The sequence below is a fragment of the Macrobrachium nipponense genome, chromosome 2 (assembly GCF_015104395.2).
Source record: "Macrobrachium nipponense isolate FS-2020 chromosome 2, ASM1510439v2, whole genome shotgun sequence".
In the NCBI taxonomy this organism is placed as follows: Eukaryota; Metazoa; Arthropoda; class Malacostraca; order Decapoda; family Palaemonidae; genus Macrobrachium; species Macrobrachium nipponense.
Window position 1 is genome coordinate 106218612 of NC_087201.1, and position 21605 is coordinate 106240216.

Here is a 21605-nt window from a genome sequence, read left to right on the forward strand (position 1 = left end):
AAACTGGGTACTATAAGACTTACACAAAATGTGGATATTGGTGAAATTAGGCTATGTATTGAAAGTATATATACATAAATATTTAAGCAATTTTATCATTATAGCATTACTATGACAACTAGAATTCATGGAAACAGTTTTGATACTGCATCGGCGTATGTGTGAAGCCTCCACTAATGTGGCAACGATGATTTTGCCATTCCTAGCATGCAAACATTAAAGGTTACATTTATTTCTGGCAAACAGTTATTAAAAAATCAAAATACTAATATAGACTTAAACCAATAAAAAGTGCTAGCAAAAACAATAAAAAAGTATAATCCACTAATCGTCGTCTGCTCCGTGATGGTTTTCGGCAGCCAGATGTACGACAAGGTTAGAAACATTGGATTGTATCTACTTTAGAAATATCTGTAATTTTTCAGGGTAATTTGGTTGCAAAAAAATGATAATAGACATGAATTAAATAAACATTTTTAAATAACAAAGTAAAGTTAAACTAAATAATGAGTAAAGTAAACAATTAAGGGAACAAAGCTTTGCACATCATAAACAGTGTCGTCGTCTGCTGCTCGTAACTGTTTGTGGAGTGAGCGCTTAGGAACCAGCAGCAGCAACGTGGTTCAAGTGCAATGTGGAGTGAATTAAAACCAAAATGTGTATAATTACAATCAAATAAGCCCTGTGGAGTTTCAGTTGTGATGGCAGTAAGGATAAAACCACCGATTACAAGGTAAAAATGAATTCAGTTCAAACCATGACCCCGGGAATAACAAGTTTCATACTTTCACTAATATAGGCAAGAAAATGTTGTTTGTTCCGATACGAATACAAACCATCTGTCCTTTACAATAGGAAGGTAACTAGCGGCAGCTGGAACGATCCTAAGCTTCGAACAAGGGAGTTGTTCCGACACGGGATACAAACCTTTCGGTCCTTTTACAATAGGAAGGTTACTAGCGGCAGCTGGATAGGTCGTAAGCTTTCGAACAAGGGGTTCGGTAGTTAACTGCTTGTCCGACAGTGCGCGCGACTGGAAGGTGAAGAACCACTTTTGCTTTCGGCCTGCTGGTGTGTAGACGTGCTCTTCATCGCTCTCTACCCGCTTCATCGTCGTGTGCTTTCAGGATATTTGTGTTTTCTCTTACTATTTGTGTGTGTTAAAGGGCACTGTAAGTACGCATATTCATTTTTCATATACACTTTGTTTATTTATGATTACAGGTAAGCCTGCCGCGGGGGACGATCTCGCCCAGGTCTGGTGTGCACTGGGGCTCCAGGGGACACCGAGCATTCAGGGGCTGCTTTACCACCTGGCGCAGGGTTCCAGGCCGGTTACCCATGGTTCGATAACGCCTACGACTACGATGGTGTCGACGCCAGGCTATGCTGCGCCTTCTCACCTAGTCTACACGCAGCATGTGACCATGGTGACCCGTCAGCTGCAGTGCAGGCTCCGCTGGTGGTTTCGCAGAGGAGAGATGTCACCCCGCCGCCTGGTTTTGCGGCTCTCGTCCCAGCCCATGATTTTCGGTGTCCCAAGAGCTCGCCACTTGATCTGCCGCCTGTACCCAGGATGTTGCTGGCTCCTGTACCGCCTCCTGGGTCCGTTCCTGCTGTTCCTGTGCCAGTCCCTGCCGTCGTCATTCCTGCCAGTGGTGTTGCTGCCCCCACCGCAGGTCCCTCCGGACAGGTGCAGCCGGCACCCAGGGTTGGCGCGACGGTCCCACTGGACCGCTTGCGGGTTGAGGCGAGGAAGAGGTCCCCTCAGTCGCCAGGACCAACCTCGGCTGGTCCAGGCACCGTGGCGCCGTGAGGACAGGCCTCGCTCCCACCACGACAGTGGACTCTTAACGGTCCCCTGACCGCCGCTCCCATCGGGACCTGGCAGATAGGGGGACTGGCAGCATCTCTCCTGACGCTCAGGACCGTCCCCTTGGTTCTTGGTCCAGTGGTTCCCCCCGGAGAGCTGCGCGACAAGGCCTGCAGCTCGATCGTCACCGCGGGTTGACGATCACCTACAGCCTTCCCAGCACGTAGCGTCAGATCTTCCTCTCCGATCCCTTCAACTGCCTCAGGCTACACCGGGAAGAGCAAGGCGATCAGAAGCGATCGCGAGGAGTGCACTTCTCGCGGTCCCCCCACGAGGGCCTACGAACCTGGCACGGTCCTAGGACTGACCAGATTGTACGCTCGAGTGGCTGGAGGAGACCATGAGGGGTCTGTTGTGGTTCCCCTTGTGGAAGGAGGAGGGTCTCAGGAGGCGTTCTTTTTGGATGGACTTGACGGTCCATCTCCTCAGGACGCGGTTACTCCCGAGATACAGAGGTCTTTTGCTGAGGTAATTGCGCTGATTTGTCAGCACAATGACCTTGGGGAAGGATCGGCGATCCCGCCCTCCGAGCCTATGTCTAGGCTGGAGTCGTTCTGGGGTCCCAGAAAGGAACCCAGGATGACAGTGGCTTTGCTGCAATCAGCCTTGGCTGACAGTGTGTTGGACAAAGTCGACTCTTTCGTCTCCGGACAAGAGGGATTGCTTCGGTCTGGCAGGTCGTCCAGGCTCCTTTCCCCCCTTCTGCCACGACAGAGGCGCTTCTACGTGCCTTCAGAGGACCCTCTGCCACTGAAACAGGTTAACCCGGAGCTAGCTAGGTTAACTCCGGGGGTGTCTCTTCAACACCTGCTGTCAGAGAACCTCTGGTTCTCCCAGCAAGAGGCACTAGCGTTGGAATCAACTGCCATAGCAACATTCCAAGCAGTCTCATGGTTAGACCTGTGGTCCCTCACAGTGTCTAAGGTCGCGGTCTCCTCGGGAAACATCACCCGGCTTTCGTGAGACTGTGCCATTCTGGTGGTAAGGCGATGTTTCATACAATGAACTTACCTGTCAGATATATACTTAGCTAAGACTCCGTCGTCCCGACAGAAATTCAAATTTCGCGCCACTCGCTTACCGGTAGGTCAGGTGATCTACCTGCCTGCCCTGGGCGGCAGGACTAGTAACCATTCCCGTTTTCTATTATATTTTCTCTGTCGCCGGTGGTATCAACATTGTTGTTACTACCTCCTGACTGGAATTTGCTTTTCAAGACTTTTTTTGATCATCTATATTGGATTTCTTGGTGACGTACTGGATCGTTGTTTTGGCATTCGCTACTGTGGACTGGATTTGGACTTGCTTTTGACTTTTCTGATAGAATGTCTGATTCAAGTGTTAGTGTGAGAGTGTGTGTGAATGTAGGCTGCAAGGTGAGGATACCGAAGGCTTCGGTTGATCCTCACACTGTATGTCGTAAGTGTAGGGGTGTTTGACTGTTCTTTAGCTAACACCTGTATTGAGTGTGAAAAGTTGAATGCTAATGAATGGAAGACTCTAACTTCTTACTTGAAGAAGTTTAGAGAGGGATAGAATTAGACGGGCTGCACAAAAGGGTGTGAGTACAAGGCCTATTGATGCCTTTTTCTGAGTCTAACTCTCCTATTATTAATGATTTTGATTCTCCTATGTATCGTGAACCCTCACAGGCTTTGCATTCGGATTCGGCTTCTGAAATCGCCAATCTGAAGGCTACTCTTCGTAAAATGAAGACAAAAATGGCGGCCATGCAAGGTAAGGGAAGTGATAGTGAATTACTTAGTGAAGTGAGTGTTCCCAGTGACCGTCCCTGCGATGCTCCCAGGCCTAGACCTCTTCCAAACTCACATACCCAGAGGAGAAGGAAAGTCGAAAGTCGTACGGAGGTTGTGGGGAATCCCCAACGGTCAGGCGTCCCTTCAGCAGGTTCTGTTTCGCTACAATCTGCTCAGGACCGCTTTAATAGAAGCGTTCCTACGAGATTGTTTCTCGTCGTCCGGCTCTTCCTTCACCTAAACGAGGGTGGAAGGACTCGGATCTTTCTAGGCCACTGAAAAGGCACTGGAAAGAACGCGCGTTTGACTCGAGCCCGGAGCGCTTTCTCGGAGGAAGCCCCCTCGTCTATCAAGAAGGCTAAGCTGGTCTCGACGGCCTCCTCGATCGGTAGTTGAGGATCGCACTCCTTCGAAGTTCTCCTGCTTCTTCTATTGAAGAGGACGCTGGTGTGGCTTCCAAGAGGATATTGCTAGCAGTACAAGAGCAGTTAGCCTCTTTGGTTGGAGTTCTTTCGAGGGATCCCCCTCGCAGAAGGACGCTAGACTCCTATTAAGAAGTCTCGTCTTCTTTCGCCTGCCAGACGTGAAGCGTCCTCCAGGCATGAAGAGCCTTACAAGCGTGAGACGTCTTCCAGGCGCGAAGATTCTTTCAAGCGTCAGGAGCTATCCGAGCGAGTTGCTCTAGATAAGGATACGCTCAGGCGCGAGGATTCAGCCAAGCGCGAGGATTCAGCCAAGCGCGAGACGCCAGCCAGGCGCGAGGAGTCAGCTATGCGTGAGGCGCCAGACAAGCGAGGCGCGAGATGCCAGCCAAGCAACAAGCTCCAGCCAAGCGCGAGGCGCCAGCCAAGCGCGAGGCGCCAGCCAAGCGCGAGGCGCCAGCCAAGCGCGAAGAGCTTTCCAGGCGTGAGAAGTCAAGCAGACGCGAGACTACTAGTAGACTTGAGAGAGAATCTGTTCACTCTATGAGTCCCTCTCCTAGTAGGAGTTTGTCGCCAGTAGAGAGAGAACTTGGTGAAGATCCTCTCGTTTTTCAAGCCGATTCTCCGCACGGTGTGGAAGTAGATTCGGAAGAGGAGGTTAACGGTAGAGAAGGCTTCTCTAACTATAGAGTTCTGACGGACCTTCTTTGCAGGAGTATGGAGATTCGTTGACTCCTGCGGCTCCTCCTTCGCCTCGATCACTGTTTTCGAGTGCGATCGTACCGAAGTCTTCGTCGGTGTTGAAGATGAGACCTACGATCTCTATGAAGAGAGCTCTACAGTCTCTTGACAAATGGATGTTGTCGAAGAAGGATCTGGGCAGAACCACCTTCTGTATGCCTCCAGCCATACTTTCTGGTAAAAGAGGTTTCTGGTACCGAACTGGGGAGAACATGGGCCTTTCTCTCCCAGCGGCGGCTGAAGCGGACTTTTCAACCTTGGTTGATTCATCGCGTAGACACGCTTTGAATGGAGCTCGTGTGACTTGGGTGATTTCTGAGACTGATCATCTCCTCAGGGCCTCTTCCATATTTTGGAAGTGTTTAATTTCCTAGACTGGTCCCTTGGGGTGATGTCTAAGAAGGCTCATGACTCGGAAGGTCTAGACCCCCGAAGTCATTCTTAGTATTCTGTCATGTATTGATAAGGCAGTACAAGACGGATCGGGAGAAATCTCCTCTCTCTTTGGAGCGGTACTCCTTAAGAAGAGGAGTATTTTTAGTGCCTTCTTAACCAAGGCGGTTTCTCCTCACAGAGAGCAGCCCTGGTTTTCGCTCCCATGTCAAACTTCTTGTTTCCTTCTCAGTTAGTGAAGGACATTTCTCGCTCACTGACTGAGAAGGCGACACAGGATCTTCTCCTTCAACTGCAGGAAGAAGAGACCCCTAGTTGCGGTTGACAAGAAAGGACCGACTTCTACGGTTTTTAGCCCTTTTTCGAGGAGGAACCTCCCTCCAGAGCTCCCTCTAAGAGAAGAGGTCCTGAGAGGAGAGGTAAAGCTTCTTTCCGTCCCTTTAAGAAAGGGAAGTTAGACAGACAACCTCCAAACACCAATGGGTGCCAGGCTTCTCGAATTTGCAGACGCCTGGACATTCATAAACTGGACGCCTCTTCGATGTCCATAATCAGGAAGGGACATCTTATCCCCTTCCAGGACAAGTCCTACCCTAACGACTATTCCGCGGGAACTGTCAGCCAGATACAGGGACCCTGTACTGAGGGATACTCTTCGTCTGATGGTGAATCAAATGTGGGACAAACGAGCTATAGAATTAGTTCTGGAGCAAAACTCTCCGGGTTTTACAATCGGCTTTTTCTGGTTGCGAAAGCCTCGGGGGGCTGGAGACCAGTACTAGATGTCAGTGCTCTGAACAAGTTCGTTCTAAAGGAGAAGTTCTCTATGGAGACTTCGGCCTCAGTCCTTGTGCTTTACGTCAAGGAGATTGGATGGTGTTGCTGGATCTCCAGGACGCTTATTTTCATGTCCCGATTCACCCTTCTTCGAAGAAGTACCTCCGTTTCATGACGGGGGGAAGGATCTTTCAGTTCAGGGCCTTGTGTTTCGGCCTGTCCACAGCTCCTCAGGTCTTCACAAACCTGATGAAGAATGTGGCGAGGTTTCTTCACCTCAAAGGCGTCAACATCTCTCTATATCTGGACGATTGGCTCATCAGGGCCAGAACAGAGAGACAGTGTTTGGAGGACCTTTCTTTGACCCTAGACCTGATAAAGGCGTTGGGACTACTCGTGAACCTCGAGAAGTCACAACTGATTCCCAGACAGAACTTGGTCTATCTGGGGATTCAGATGGATTCTCGGGGTTTTCGAGTATTTCCTTCGCAAGAGAGAATCGTGAGAGGCTTGGAGAAAGTCTCTCTTCTTAGGGAAAGAACGAACTTCGGCGAGGGAATGGTTAAGCCTTCTAGGGGACCCTTTCCTCGCTCGAAACAGTTCTTTCCTCTAGGAAGACTGCATCTTCGTCCTCTTCAGTTTTTTCCCTAAGGAGATCATGGAATTGGAAGACGGGACTTCTCTCCGACAGTTTTCTCCTTCCAATGGAGATGAAACCACACCTGCAATGGTGGTTGTCCCCTCTAAAAGAGAAAACAATGGGAATTTCTCTGGAAGTTCCGAACCCAAGCCGAGTGTTATATTCAGACGCATCGGAGAAGGGTTGGGGAGCAACACTAGGACCGAGAGAAGTGTCAGGCACCTGGAAGCAGCACAGGTGTCCTGGCACATAAATTGCAAAGAACTTCTAGCAGTTTCACTTGGCTCTAAAGTTCTTCAAACCTTTTGTGGCAAACAGCAAGTGGGTCCAACGTGAATGTGGACAACACTACCGCCCTGTCCTACATTCGGAAGCAAGGAGGAACACACTCCTTGTTCCTATACGAAATAGCAAGAGATCTGCTACTTTGGACCTCCCAGAGGAACATCTCCCTCCTGACAAGATTTGTTCAGGGTACGAGAAACGTCAGGGCGGACAGACTGAGCAGGAGAAGCCAGGTCCTTCACACAGAATGGACCCTTTTCATTCAGAGGTGTGTCAGAGTCTTTGGGATCTTTGGGGCACTCCTCATGTAGATCTGTTCGCCACATTCCTTTCCAAAAAGGCTGGAAGTCTTTTGCTCAGTGGTGGAAGACCCAAGAGCTCTCGTGGGTCGACGCCTTCTGCTAGACTGGTCTCATGTAGACGTGTACGCTTTTTCTTTTCAAAATCCTCAAAATCCTGGGGCAAGTGTTGAGAAAGTTTGTAGCGTCCAACGGGACAAGGATGACCCTGATAGCCCCGTTTTGGCCAGCACAAGATTGGTTTGCAGAGGTGCTGGAGTGGACAGTAGACTTCCCAAGATCCCTTCCAAGAAGGATGGATCTTCTCAGACAGCCACACTTCGAGAGGTTTAATCAAAAACCTCCCCGCTCTCGCGCTGACTGCCTTTCGACTATCGAAAGACTTGTCAGAGCGAGGGGATTTTCTCGCGAAGCTGCAAGCGCTATTGCTAGAGCCCGCAGAGCTTCCACTAGACGAGTCTATCAGTCTTAAGTGGGAGGTTTTAGAAGGTGGTGTAAGTCTAAGAAGTTGTCCTCCTCCAGTACCTCTATAACCGAAATCGCTGATTTCCTTTTGTTCCTGAGAGAGGTCTCTCACTTATCTGTATCGACTCTCAAAGGATACAGGAGCATGCTTTCGGCAGTCTTTAGAAAACAGAGGCCTAGAGATTGCTGATAATAAAGATCTGCACGACTTGATTAGATCGTTTGAAACGACAAAATCTAAGGAACTAACTCCTCCCAGCTGGAACCTGGATGTAGTTCTCAAGTTCCTTTCGTCTGACAGATTCGAGCCTCCTCATTTAGCTTCGTTTAGGGATGTAACGAGGAAATGCTTGTTTCTCCTATCTTTGGCGACAGCCAAAAGAGTTGGTGAACTTCACGCCCTTGAAGATGAAGTCGGCTTTAACAGAGACTCGGCCTTCTGCTCGTTTTAGAACATTTTTCTAGCGAAAAAATGAAAACCCCTCGAATCCCTGGCCCAAGAGATTCGAGATTAAAGGCTTATCGAGTCTAGTAGGTAGAGAAACAGAAAGGTCTCTTTGCCCTGTAAGAGCCTTGAAGTTCTACTTACAAAGGAAGAAACAAATGGGAGGCTCTAGACAAAGTCTTTGGTGTTCGATTAAGGACCCCACAAGAATCATGTCTAAGAACGCATTAGCTTTCTTCATAAGGAGCGTCATTACAGATGCTCACAAGTTCTGTCCTGACGACTCTTTTCCGCTTTTAAGAGTAAAAGCTCATGAAGTTAGAGCAGTGGCGACGTCTCTCTTTTCAGAAGAATATGTCGCTAAAGAAAATCATTGATACGACATATTGGAGGTGCAATTTCGGTATTTTGCATCTCACTATCTTAAAGATGTTCGCGTGACCTACGAGAAATAAGTTTTTCTCTGGGGCCTTTCGTATCGGCGGATACGATACTGGGTACGGGAGCAAACACCAATCCTTAACTTTGTACATACCTCTACTAGATATGTTCTAGATTTCTGCTGACAAAGAGGGCTCGGTGCTGCACTGGCGGCCAGTCACTGTTGTTCAGTAAGGAACTCTTGTGATATCTTTTAGAGGAGTAATTAAAATTTTTTTTGAGAATTTTTGTATGAAGTGCGTTTTAGTTTCGAGTTATGGGTTGTTTGTAATGAGTTCGGGGATAACTCAGAACAATTCTATATACTAACATGGTGGTTAGGATCAGGTGGTCGGATGGTTGTGCTCCTTCATAAGGTGTGTTGCATGGAAGTGGTCCAGTACCCATTGACAAAGTCCTTTCAGGCTCTGCCGAGTAAGCGGTTCATATACCATCGGCAGACCCACAAGAACTCTTAGCCATAGATCACATATCTCGCTAAAGTCTTGAGGTGATGCAGACTACCGGGCTACAGCCCACGAAGTCTACCACCTATCAGGTAGGAACCAAGGTTTTTCTTTTATACCTACAACATATGTTGTTTACCTGTCTATTCCATATTAGCTGTCTCTTACCCTCCACCAAAGGGTGCCAATCAGCTAAGTATATATCTGACAGGTAAGTTCTTGTATGAAAATGATATTTTATAATACAAAAATAAAGTTTCATACATACTTACCTGGCAGATATATACGACTTAATGGCCCACCCAGCCTCCCCGCAGGAGACAGGTGGAAGAGAGAAAATATGATAGAAAACGGGAATGGTTACTAGTCCTGCCGCAGGGCAGGCAGGTAGATCACCTGACCTACCGGTATCGAGTGGCGCGAAATTTGAATTTCTGTCGGGGATGACGGAGGAAGTCTTAGCTAAGTATATATCTGCCAGGTAAGTATGTATGAAACTTTATTGTATTATAACAATATCATATTTCCTACCTGACCCACCAATCGGCCAACCTGGTTCTGAGGCGTAGGGACACTGTCCTCACTCGAGTAACCAGGTCAGCAGGATGCGAGGTGGCTCTGGGTCCACGCAACGGACCGGTGCAGAGTTCCCCTGCTCTCTCCCCCAGAGAGATGGTAGACCAACGGCGCACTGATGACAGTGACCAATTGGTACACCAGGCAGTCTCGAAGGTGGCTTGGCAGCCTCGAGCCACTGTGGCCAAGCCCAAGAGCTTGGCTAGCGCTTCCTCTGCGGCTAAGACGATGGCCTCGTCGAAGCCGAGAGGAAAGACTCTGCCTTCGACGACTTCTGTAAGGAATGACCGTAACCAGCCCTCCTTTTCCTGAGGAGGAGCCGGGAAGAAGAAGTCGAAGAGAGGAAAAACGCTAGGGACGGCGTTCCTCCTCACCTGCTGCCGGAAGTGGTGGGGTGCCTGGCGAGCCATTAGGCAACTTGGCAGCGCTACGGAGCCAAGACCTGGATAGTGGATGTCCTACGGGAAGGATATCTACTACCCTTCAAGTCGCAGCCACCCCTCACCTCCAACCCGGTCCATCTTCAGACATACGTTCCCGGTTCTACCAGGGACATGGCGCTTCTGCAGGAAGTAGAAGCCATGCTGAGCAAACGAGCTATGATCATATGGGATCAGTCGCCGGGCTTCTACAGTCGACTTTTCCTGGTGGAGAAGTCTTCGGGGGGCTGGCGCCCGGTGATGGATCTCTTTCCCTTGAACCGATTCGTTCGCCAGACTCGGTTCACGATGGAAACGACACATTCAGTGCTCGAGTCCATCAGGGAGAACGACTTCATGCTTTCTGCGGACTTGAAGGACGCCTATTTACAGATACCCATCCATCAGTCCTCCAGGAAGTACCTCCGCTTCATCCTCGATGGAACGGTGTACCAATTCAGGGCACTTTGTTTTGGTCTCTCAACCGCCCCACTCTGGTGTCGGCTTGGGCCCATTCGGTAGGGATACATCATCTGAGGTATCTCAACGATTGGTTGGTCCTGGCGAGCTCCCGCTTGCAGTTGCTGCAGGACAGGGATCAACTTCTCGAGTTCTGCTGCGATCTGGGGATCGTGGTGAATTTCGAGAAGTCAGATCTCGAGCCCAAGCAGAGGATGTAGTACCTGGGCATGCTGATCGATGCGGTAGCAGGGCGAGTCTTCACAGACTCGCGGATCAGCAGGTTCAGGGAGGCAGCCAGACGGTTCCTGTCCCTGCAGGAGCAGCCAGCTCAGCAGTGGCAGGTCGTGATTGGTCACCTGTCGTCTCTCTCTCGAGAAGTTAGTCCCTCACAGGCGTCTTCACCTGCGGTCTTTTCAGTGGAGGCTAAAGGGGAGTTGGTCACAGGCAAGGGACACTCTCTCTCTCTCTCTCTCTCTCTCTCTCTCTCTCTCTCTCTCTCTCTCTCTCTCTCTCTCTCTCTCTCTCTCTCTCTCTTGGAGATGATGTTGTTTTCAGACGCGTCGACCAAGGGATGGGAAGCACACCTGGAGGAGTTGCTGGCTGCGGGTGTGTGGGATCATCACTACATGTACCTTCACAGCAACGTCCTGGAGCTCAAGGCAGCGTTCCTCACTCTCCAAGAGTTCCAGGACTGTCTGATGGGACACTCAGTGGTGTTGATGAGCAACAACACCACGTTAGTGGCCATTGCTGGTGCACGAGTGGGCCGTGGCTCAGTCAGTAGAGCTGTCAGCAAGAGGAACGTAGTGGCAGACAAGCTCAGCCATCAGAATCATGTGATAGGAACTGAATGGTCCCTTCACCCAAGCGTGGCGGAAAGGCTCTTCAACCTGTGGGGGCGTCCAGTCGTAGATCTCTTCGCCCCGGCACAAAAGAAAACTTCAGGTTTTCTACTCAGTTGTGCCGGACCCATGTGCAGCTGCAGAGGATGCTCTTCAACATCCGTGGGACAACCTCTTCGTTTACGCCTTTTACGTTCTGTCTGATTCGCAAAGTGATCAGCAGGGCTCTGGTCACCGCGAACTTTCGGATGATTCTGGTGGCACCCAAATGGCACCAGGCCGTTTGGTATCTGGACCTGCTGGCTCTGCTTGCCGAAGCACCGAGAGAGATTCCCCCCTGGCACAACCTCCTGTGCCAGCCACACATAGAATGGCACCACCGATCGGTTCGGTCCCTGTCTCTTCACGGCCGGCTGTCATCCACCATCTCTTGCGAGCGAGAGGCTTTTCTCGTAGCGCAGCAACAGAGATGGCTGGGTACCTCAGGCAGTCCTCTGCAGCTGTGTACCAGGGGAAGTGGTCCGTCTTCTGTGGTTGGTCCGTCGGATGGGGTGGGGTCTCTCCCTCCTCTCAGAGCCTCTCTTCAGCAGGTAGCTTATTTCCTCGTCTTCCTTCGCCGAGAGAAGCTCCTCTCCATCTCCACAGTTAAAGGCTACAGAGCCGCCCTGGCCCTAGTCCTTAAACTGCGGGGAGTGGATATCTCCTTTTCCTTTGAGATCTCCCTCCTAATGGAAAGAGCTTCGAGAGGTCTTGCCCACCCAGGGAACTCAGGCCCCGGGGGGGGTGGGGTGGGACATGACTCTCGTCCTTAGGAGTTTGATTCAAAGACCCTTTGAGCCACTCCGAGAGTCATCAGTCAGGGATCTGACCCTCAAGACCCTCTTCTTGCTGGCCCTGGCATCGGCAAAGAGAGTAGGGAAACTTCATGGTCTTTCCTTATATGTTAAGCATACGAGGGGATGGGGATCTGTGACGCTCGATTTCATCCCAGACTTCGTAGCGAAGACTCAGAATCCTTCAGTCCCTGATGGCCGGTTCGAGTCATTCACCATCCCCTCCCTGAAGGACTTCACCGACGATGATGCGGATGAGGGCGCTACGACGCTATCTGAAGAGAACTCGGCACCTCAGGCCTGAGTGTCGACGCCTCATCATTAGCACCAGGGTCACCAAGAAGGATGTGTCCAAGAACACTCTCTTTCTGGCTTCGTGAGGTGATTAGGAGGGCGTACGCTGCAGATAGGAGTGACAACACCCGTACCCTTCGTCCGAGAGCCCACAAAGTCAGAGGTATTGGTCCAACCCTTTCGTTCCGCAAGAACTTCTCCGTGGCACAGGTGCTGAAGGCAGGGGTCTGGGCCAACCAGACCACCTTCACATCTATTTATCTTCGGGATATCGCCCACAGGTCCTTGGATACCTTCTCCTTGGGACCCGTGGTGGCTGCTCAACAAGTTGTGTAGTTTACCCAGCTCCCTAGCGGACAGAACAGCATTGCATCCTTGTGTGACTGCATGAATGGACGACTGAAAGAAAGTGTGACTGGCTTCTCTTCCTCCTCTTTTCTCCCCTCTACCTGTGGGCAGAGGGCCGCGGTCGTCACTATGCTGGACAGGAGGCAGATGCAGGTAAGCTACGCGACTGAGCTCCATCCTATCCCTTTCAGTAGGGATAGGAGTATATTTATCCACCACTTCCCTAACAAGGGAGGGGAGTGGATGCCAACAAGAAACAAACCCATGACCTTATTTGGCTCTTGAAGTAGGAACTAGTTCTTGCTTGCTATTCATAAGAGTTACGCTGGCCTCCCTCTTATGAATTTGGTCCAGAGGTCTGACCACTGATCTTGCGGTGCACACCCCGATCAGCTGGACAGAGGCTAGGATCCCTCCCTCTGCTCTTACGACCAGGGAGGGAACCAAGGTCGGACGAACACCAGTCTGTTCATAAGACTCAGATTCCACCCACCAATAAGTGAGTCTTCCTATTGTCAAAGGACCGGTGGTTTATATTACGTATCGGAACAAATCACAATTTGCCGAAAATTGTATTTTTCCTAACTACACAAACCTGAGGTCCTTTACACATAGTCCCACCTCATGCCACCCCTCACTGTTTCCTGGGACTAAAGCAAAGTGAAGCTTTGCCTCCCAGTCGGCTGGGACACCCGACTACCGGACAAGCAGTTAACTATTGAACCTCCTTGTTCAAAGCTTACGACCGTTTCCAGCTGCCGCTGATTACATTTCTATTGTTAAAGGACCTCAGGTTTGTATAGTTAGGAAAAATTCAATTTTTGACAAATTGTGATATTTAAGTAATTTGTGTTTTTCATAGGTAGGCAAACTAAAACCCAATATCATAATCACACCTGAACCATGTCACTTAGCTCTTGATGCTGAAAGAGAAAGGGCTTGGTGATGGTAGATGGCGTGATAGGTATTAACCCCTCACCCCACCTAACCACCAATCAATTTATAATATACATACTACCTTGTTACCAGTTCACAATAGCTGATCCAGCTCGCACTTGGCAATAGGTTCTAGTTTGTATACCTAGAAAAAATAAAAAATACTTGTGCAGATAATAAAATTTTTAAAATTTTTATGAAAGGAAAACCAAAACCTGCGAGTACAGATTTTTTTTTTCCTTTTTTTTTTTAGGTAGAAGGAGATAATGGCAATAACATGGAATTCCCAACAACGAACTTATATGAGCTTGAAGGACGTGTGTTCACAGAGACTTGGTCCATTCCTTATAAACGAGAGGAGTCCCTTGGAAAATGTTTGATAGCAGCAGCCAGATTAGCAGAAGAAGGTAAGTTAAAACTTGCAGCCTATCTTTATTGTTAATAGGAAAATGATATTTTTGTATTAAATCTCCTTTCTGGTGAGGAGATTTAGGCTGTCCAAGTGTTCGTACTTATTTTATATTAAGGAAAACAAATAGTTTCCTTTAGGAAACCTGCTTTAAAAGTAGCATTGCAACAGCAGTAATTACGTACAGTTCACTTTAACCTAGATATAAAAAATATATGTTAATGTTTTAAATATCAACAATCTTCCTTATTAGGATACTATGTTATAGTCTTGCCTCTATAGTACAGCTGATGATAAAGATTAAAATTATGTGTAATTTTTTTTTTCTTTTGTGTGTGTGTATGCGTGTGTGTGTGTGATGTAAGGTCTTAACTTGTATTATTGTAAATGCTACAAATAGTATTGAACATAATTAATAACTTGAAATATGAGGTGCAGTTGACCAAGTTCAATCAAAAATAAAAAACCAAGAAAGAATTGCAGACAGTAGCTTCTGGAATCAAGACAAGACCTTAGTATTTAAAATTTATCTTGAAGGGCTATGCGATGCTGACGAGTCCTGCCATCGCTTTATGGAGAGATGTCTTCCTGAATGTTTCCAAAAGCTTTTGGCAAATGGAGCTGTAAGACGATGGGGACCAGAGATTCAAGAGGGTGTTTTTAATATGTTGGATTTGCTCACAAATCTTGTAATTGTGAGGCTCAAGCATGGACCAGTTCCTGAGACACTGCTCAAAAATACATATGCACTTGTGAGTACTTTACTGTGATTTAGCATTCCAAGAGAAATTATGCTCTCTCTCTCTCATAAGCTAATTTTGATTAAGACACCTATTAACTCCTTTTTGTCACAAAAATGGCAATTTTATAATAAAATAAAGTTGTTCCGACACGTTGTACAAACCATCGGTCCTTTACATGCGGAACTTACTATTCAGCGCCAGCTGGACCGGTCGTAAAATTTACTAAGAAGGTAGTTTGGCAGTAACTGCAAGTCTGATGGTCGGGAGTCCCACCTGACTGGAGGTAAACATATCACTTTGCTTTTGACCGCCATCAGGGGAATACGTGTGCTCACCTCTCTGCTCGCCTCTGTCGTGAGATTATCAAAGCTTAGGATTACTTTTCAACCTGTTTCTCTCCGTTCTGAAGCAGCCTTCGTAACCTGATTTTTTCGTATCTTGAACCACATTTTACATGTAAATAGCCTAATTCGTTCCAAGCCCTACAAAAACATCCTAGGGTTACGACGCCGATCCGACGGAAGAAATATGACTCCAAAAAGCAAAATACTGTACATATTTGAGTAATATTCAATTGCAATGTAATGTTCAACCCCATTTTTACTGCATATATTAGGACTTTAGCATATGTCCCTTATAATGTTGCGTTTTGATTCTAGCAATAAGCCTAGCCTATGTTAGCAGTTGCCACTGTAGCCTAGTCTATGATTCTGACATCTAAACTTAAGAAGCTAAAAGCTTAGAATAGGCCAATAAAATGTATAAATAATCAGTATGTACCCATTTCTAATAATTATTAATTAATCATTAACTATAATACAAAAAAAAAAAAAAAAAGCTTCCAATCTTTGTTTACGTTCTACACTACGAGTAGCGTACGATCGCCAAGCAAACCACTTTTACCTAGCACACAGTACAGTAATCATAAATTTTCATTACATATCTCTCTTCAACTACCGAAACTACCAAACAGTATAATAACCATTCATTTCTATTCTTTATTCTATCTTTACCTAATGGAGATACCGAGTTACCAACAGCTATAATGAAACATATGATGACATTAAAATAGAAGAAGAATTTTAGAAAATATTTGCTGGCTTCGATGATAGAAGTCTGATTAATTTTATATTTTATGATATTTAATTCACAAATTTTTTTTTTTATTAAATGTACTGCATGAATAAGTTTTTCAATTTACAGCATCCTTTTACCAATAGAATACGTAGAGGCACGATGGGGGTAGATGCTGACCAATAGGAAAGCAGGATCTTACGACGATGACTAGCATCAGGAAACCAATGGGAGAGCGGGAGGATTATGGCGAGTCTACCCAGTTGGTAGCGCGCGAGCTTTAAAATTGTTCTCAGTGGTCCAGGCGAATTTTTGGACTTTACAGTAACACCCTTTCATAACCTGAATTATTTTTGTATGCAGAGGCAAAAAAAATCTTCGTATTTCCTTCGTAACTTGAATTTTCGTAAGTTGGGACTTTCGATATGTCAAGGTTCCACTGTACTCTATTATTATTATTTTGTATTTTATTGTTCCGACATGGGTTAATCCAAACCCTCGGTCCTTTACATAAGGAATTATTATTCAGTGCCAGCTGGACCGGTTGTAAGATTTACTAACAAGGTAGTTTGGCAGTAACTGCTTGTCCGATGGTTGGGAGTATCGCCAACTGGAGGTAAACATATCACTTTGCTGTCGACGCCGTCGGGTGTAGATGTGTGTGCTCACCTCTCTGCCCACCTCTGTTTGAGATTCGTTGATGTTCAACATGAGCTGCTTACTTCTGCGCCTTTTGTTTGTATTACATAGTGTTGTTGCACTTGTAAGTACTTTCTTTATTATTTTTTTTATTTGTTGATTGCATCGCTGAAGACCATACAAGCCCACAAAGTGGAGAAGCCCCCATCCAACTGGAGAGTGTGCCCTGGAGGGGAGGGGAACCGTAATTGTGGGGCATTCAGGGCTCAGCAATGCTGTGGACCCTCATTTTTTTGTGTACGGAGTGCCGAGGGCATGAATGCTCTCGTGCCATACCTTGTGAATTAGTATCTCTGGTTGGAGGAGCAGTGGGAGCTCTATGAGAAAAGGAGGAAACCACATAAAGTCGCCAAGGTGTCGTTGGAAAAGCTCTCCCTCGACACCCCATGTTGACAGACGTCATCTTCCTTCCTCCCTCCTAGCTAGCTCCCATGTATGGCTCTCCCCCCTCAGGGATGTGTCTCGCTCCGCCTCTTCGCTCGATCTGTCGAGCGCAGAGGAAGGAATGCGACACCCTGATCTGGAGTTATACTCGGGGTCGGTTCGGTCCGTTCAGGGTGGGATCTTACCCCTTCTGAGTGAACGGGAACACCCCCCTATTAAACTGACTGTTGCTTCCCCCAGGTACGTCTGCCTCTGCGGGTGGAGACCTTCAGCAGGTATGGCGCTCGCTGAGTCTTCCGGACACTCCAGTATCCAGTGGCTGATAGAACACCTGGCTGTAGCCCCAGTGACTCACGGGGTGGTGACTATGACAACCACCTTTCTCTTTACACCAGGGTATACTGCACCGCTGCACCTGGTTTATATGCAGCATGTGACGACGGTAACCCCTTCAGCCGCTGTACAAGTCCCGCTGACTTACATGCCGCGGAAGGAGAAGGTTCCTCCGCCACCTGGGTTTGCTGTCCTTGCCCTGCCCCCTGACTTTGAGTGCCCAAAGAGCTCCCCTCTTGACCGCCCACCGGTAGCTGTTGCTGTGCCTGCTGTCTCCTACCTGCCCGTGGTAGTGTTGCTCCTTTCAGAGGTTCCTCCGGACAGGTGCAGTTGGGCCGTGTTGCTACCGCAACTGCCCCAACTCCGTCCTGGATGGAGGACCTGTTGGTTGTCCTAAGAAAGTTGGCAAAGACATTCAGGAAGAAGAGGAAGGTGTCATCGTCTTCTTTGTCGTCGTCTTCTGCCGCCTCTTCCCCTTCGACTTCCAAGGCCCCCCAGCCGAGGAAGAAGAAGGTGGCCTTGCACCCCCCCTAAGAAGTCTCACACAGGAGACTTGTCTAACGGGTTCTTGTCCCGCGTCCGGTTCGGGACAGGTGGATCTTCCGCTGGGAGGAAAGGGGCCCAGTCTCTCCTTCCCCAGGGAAGAAGACGGGGACCATAGGAGTACCAGCTACTGCTTAGGCACCTCTGCTCCCGGCTCCAGAGGTTCCACATCCGGACTTGGAACCGTCTGGGCCCGCTCGCTCGCTTGCTCACGCACGAGTGTACGGTCACCTACTGGTGACCGTGCAGCCAGGTCCAGACCGTTGAGCATGCTCACCTTCAGGACCCAGGCACAGAGCGGAAGGCTGGCAAGAGTCACCTCAGGTGGACTCGCCAGGTCTGGAGATCGCTCTCGTGGCGATCCCCGGTTCCCAGGGTTGACGTGACGTCCTACTAGACCGTTCACGTGTCGAGGCTAGGAAAGGGAGGTCCCCCAGTGACCGTGGCTCGTCAAGAGGACAGTGCTCACTCTCACCGGCGTCAGTGGACACTACCAGTCACCCGACCGTCACTCCCACTGGGACTGGATGGCTTGCACGACTGGTAGCAGCTCTCTTGACGCACGGGACCGACGCTACTGTCCTCGGTCCAGAGCTTCTCCACACGGAGACCACTGGTCTAGACCTGCAGCTCGATCGCCACCGCTGGTTCGAGATCACCTGCAGTCCTCCAAGGCCCACTTGCTCTGCTGGTATTGGTAGGGTAGGAGCGTCAGGCTACCTTGCCTGTCCCTTCAGTCTCCTCAGGCTACACCGGAGAACAAGGCAAGCAGGGGTGACCGCAAGGAGTGCATTTCTCACGGTCCCTCCACGAGAGCCTATGATCCTGGCTCGGTCCTTGGACCTAGCAGGTTGTACACGCAAGCGGTTGGAGGAGACCACGAGGTGCTGGCGAGGTTCTTCCTCCTGAAGAAAGTGTGTCTCAAGAGGTGATCGGCCTGGATGACGACTGACGGTCATTGCCATCAGGACGCGATCACCCCTGAGATACAGAGGTCCTTTGCAGAGGTCATTGCGCTGATTCGTCAGCACAAGACCTCGGGGAGGGATCGGGGGTACTCCCTCTGACCCCTTCCATCGCAGGTTGTTTGGAGGGGTTGGTTCTGGGTGGACCCAGAAGCGGGAACCCAGAGCGACGGTGGGTTTACTCCAGTCCACTCGGCCGACGGGTGTGCTGGGCCAGGTGAACGCTCTCGTTGGAACAGACAAGAGGATTCGCTCAGGTCCAGCAGGTCGGACAAGCTGCTTCCCCCTCCCCTGCCTCGCCAACGTCGATTCTTCGTGTCATCGTGGACCATTGCCAGCCAAGCAGGTTGACCTAGAGATTGCTAGGCTAACTCCGGGGGTGCCTCTTCATCACCTGCTGGCTGAGAAACCTCCATTCTCACAGCAAGAGGCATCGGCCCTGGAAGCAACTGCCACATGGCATCCTTCCAGGCTGTCTCCTGGCTGGATCTGTGATCCCTCACAGTATCCAGAGTTGCAGCCTCCTCGGGAGCTATCGTTCCCGAGGAAGACTCTGCCAGTCTGGAGGTAGGACCATCTCCTACCTCACCCACCAGGCAGCCAACCTGTGGGCCAACCTGGTCCTGAGACAACGGGACTCAGTCCTGGTTCGGGTAACCAGAGCAGCCGGTCGAGAGGTGACGCTGGGTCTACGGAATGGACCTTTGTTGGGTTCCTCCTCTCTCTTACCCAGAGAGTTTGTGGACGCTGTGGTGGAAAGCGGAGAACTGAGGACAGTGATCGCCTAGTACACCAGGCAGTCTCGAGCAACTGGGGCCAAGCCTCGGAGCTTGGCTAGCTCTTCCTCCGCTACCAAGACACTAACACCGTCGAGGTCGCGAGGAAAGACCCAGCCTTCATCTTTTGCTTTGAGGAGTGAGCGTCAGCCCTCCTCCCAAGCCTCTTACTCCCGTGGGAGACCTGCTAAGCGGAAGGCGAAGAGAGGGAAACGCTAGGGATGGCGTTCCTCCTCAACTGCTCCTGGAATGGGGGGTGTGCCTGGTGACCCATTGGGCAACTTGGCAGTGCTACGGAATCAAGACCTGGGTAGCAGATGTCCTTCAGGAGGGATACCTACTGCCCTTCTAGTCAAGGCCACCCCCTCACCTCACACCCGGGCCACCTTCAGACATATGTCCCCTGTTCTGCCAGGGACGTAGCACTTACACAAGAAGTAAAGACTGTGCTGAGCAAAGGAGCTGTGGAGATCGTGCGAGATCAGTCACCGGGTTTCTACCGCCGACTTTTCCTGGTGGAGAAGTCTACGAGGGGCTGGAGACCGGTGATAGATCTCTCTCCCTTGAACCGTTTCATTCACCAGGACTCAGTTCACGAATTGGAAATAGCACACTCAGTGCTCGACGCTCCATCAGGCAGAACAATTTCCTGCTTTTGGTGGACCTGAAGGATGCATATTTTCAAATACCCATCCACCAGTCCTCCAGGAAGTACTTCCACTTTATCCTCGACAGGACAGTGTACCAATTCAGGGCACTTTGTTTCAGTCTTTCAGCTGCCCCACAGGTGTTCACGCAAGTGTTCACTCTGGTGTAGGCTTGGGCCCATTTGGTCGGGATATGTCTGATGAGGTATCTCGATGATTGGCTGGTCCTGGCGAGCTACTGCTTGCTGTTGCTACAGGACAGAGATCGACTCCTTGACTTATGCCGCGATCTCGGGATCGTGGTAAACGTCGAGAAGTCAGATCTCGCAACCCAAGTAGAGGATAAAGTACCTGGGCATGCTGATCGATATGGCAGCAGCACGAGTCTTCCCCCGCAGACTCGCGGATCAGCAGGTTCAGGGAGGCCGGCCAGACGGTTCCTGTCATGGCAGGAACAGTCAGCTCAGCAGTGGCAAGTTGTGATTGGTCACCCCTGTCGTCACTAGAGAATTTAGTCCCTCACGGGCGTCTTCATCTGCGGTCTCTTCAGTGGAGACTAAAGGAGTGCTGGTCACAGGCATGGGATCCACAATCCTCCTGGTTCCTCTCACGGAGGAAGTAAGGGAGACCTTGCCTGGTGGCTAGACGACAGGAACCTCTTAATAAGAGTGTCCCCTGCTCACTCCCCCTCCTGAAATGCTTCTGTTCTCAGACACATCGACTGAGGGTTGGGGTGTACACCTGGAAGAGTTGCTGGTTGCAGGAGTGTGGAACCATCATGACAGGCACCTTTACATCAACTTCCTGGAACTCAAGGCTGTGTCTCTCACACTCCAAGAGTTCCGGGAACGACTGATGGGACACTCAGTGATATTGATGAGCGACAACACCACAGTAGTGGTATACGTCAACAAACGGGGGCCTAGTGTCCCTCCCGTTGCAACAGCTGACGATGTAGGTGCACGAGTGGGCCGTAGCTCACTTGGTGGAGCTGTCAGCCAGATACATTCCAGGCAAGAGGAATGTAGTGGCAGACAAGCTCAGCAGCCAGAATCAGTTGATTGGGACCGAATGTTCTCTTCACCCAGACGAGGCGGAAAGGCTCTCTAAACTACGGGGGCATCCTGTAGTGGATTTGTTCGCCACCCGGCACGAACAACAAAAAACTTTAGGTTTTTCTTCTCAGTTGTGCCGGACCCATGGGCAGCTGCAGAGGATGCGTTCCTAACACCCTTGGGACACCTCGTAGCCTACACCTTTCCTTTCCCCCGTTCTGCCTGATTCGGGCAAGGTGATCAGGCATTTGTTGTCCATCCGACCCTGGCTCTTATAGCTCGC

General features: G+C 49.6%; 1 protein-coding gene across 1 annotated transcript in view; it reads left to right on the forward strand.

Moving 5' to 3' along the window:
* The window catches only part of LOC135221270 (ubiquitin carboxyl-terminal hydrolase 24-like), a 45713-nt gene that overhangs the window by 2264 nt on the left and 21844 nt on the right, over positions 1–21605 (forward strand). Inside the window, exons 2-3 of the mRNA XM_064259084.1 lie at positions 13948–14101; positions 14641–14855. Of these exons, the coding sequence (XP_064115154.1) occupies positions 13948–14101; positions 14641–14855 (369 nt within the window). The remainder of the gene's footprint in view (positions 1–13947; positions 14102–14640; positions 14856–21605) is intronic.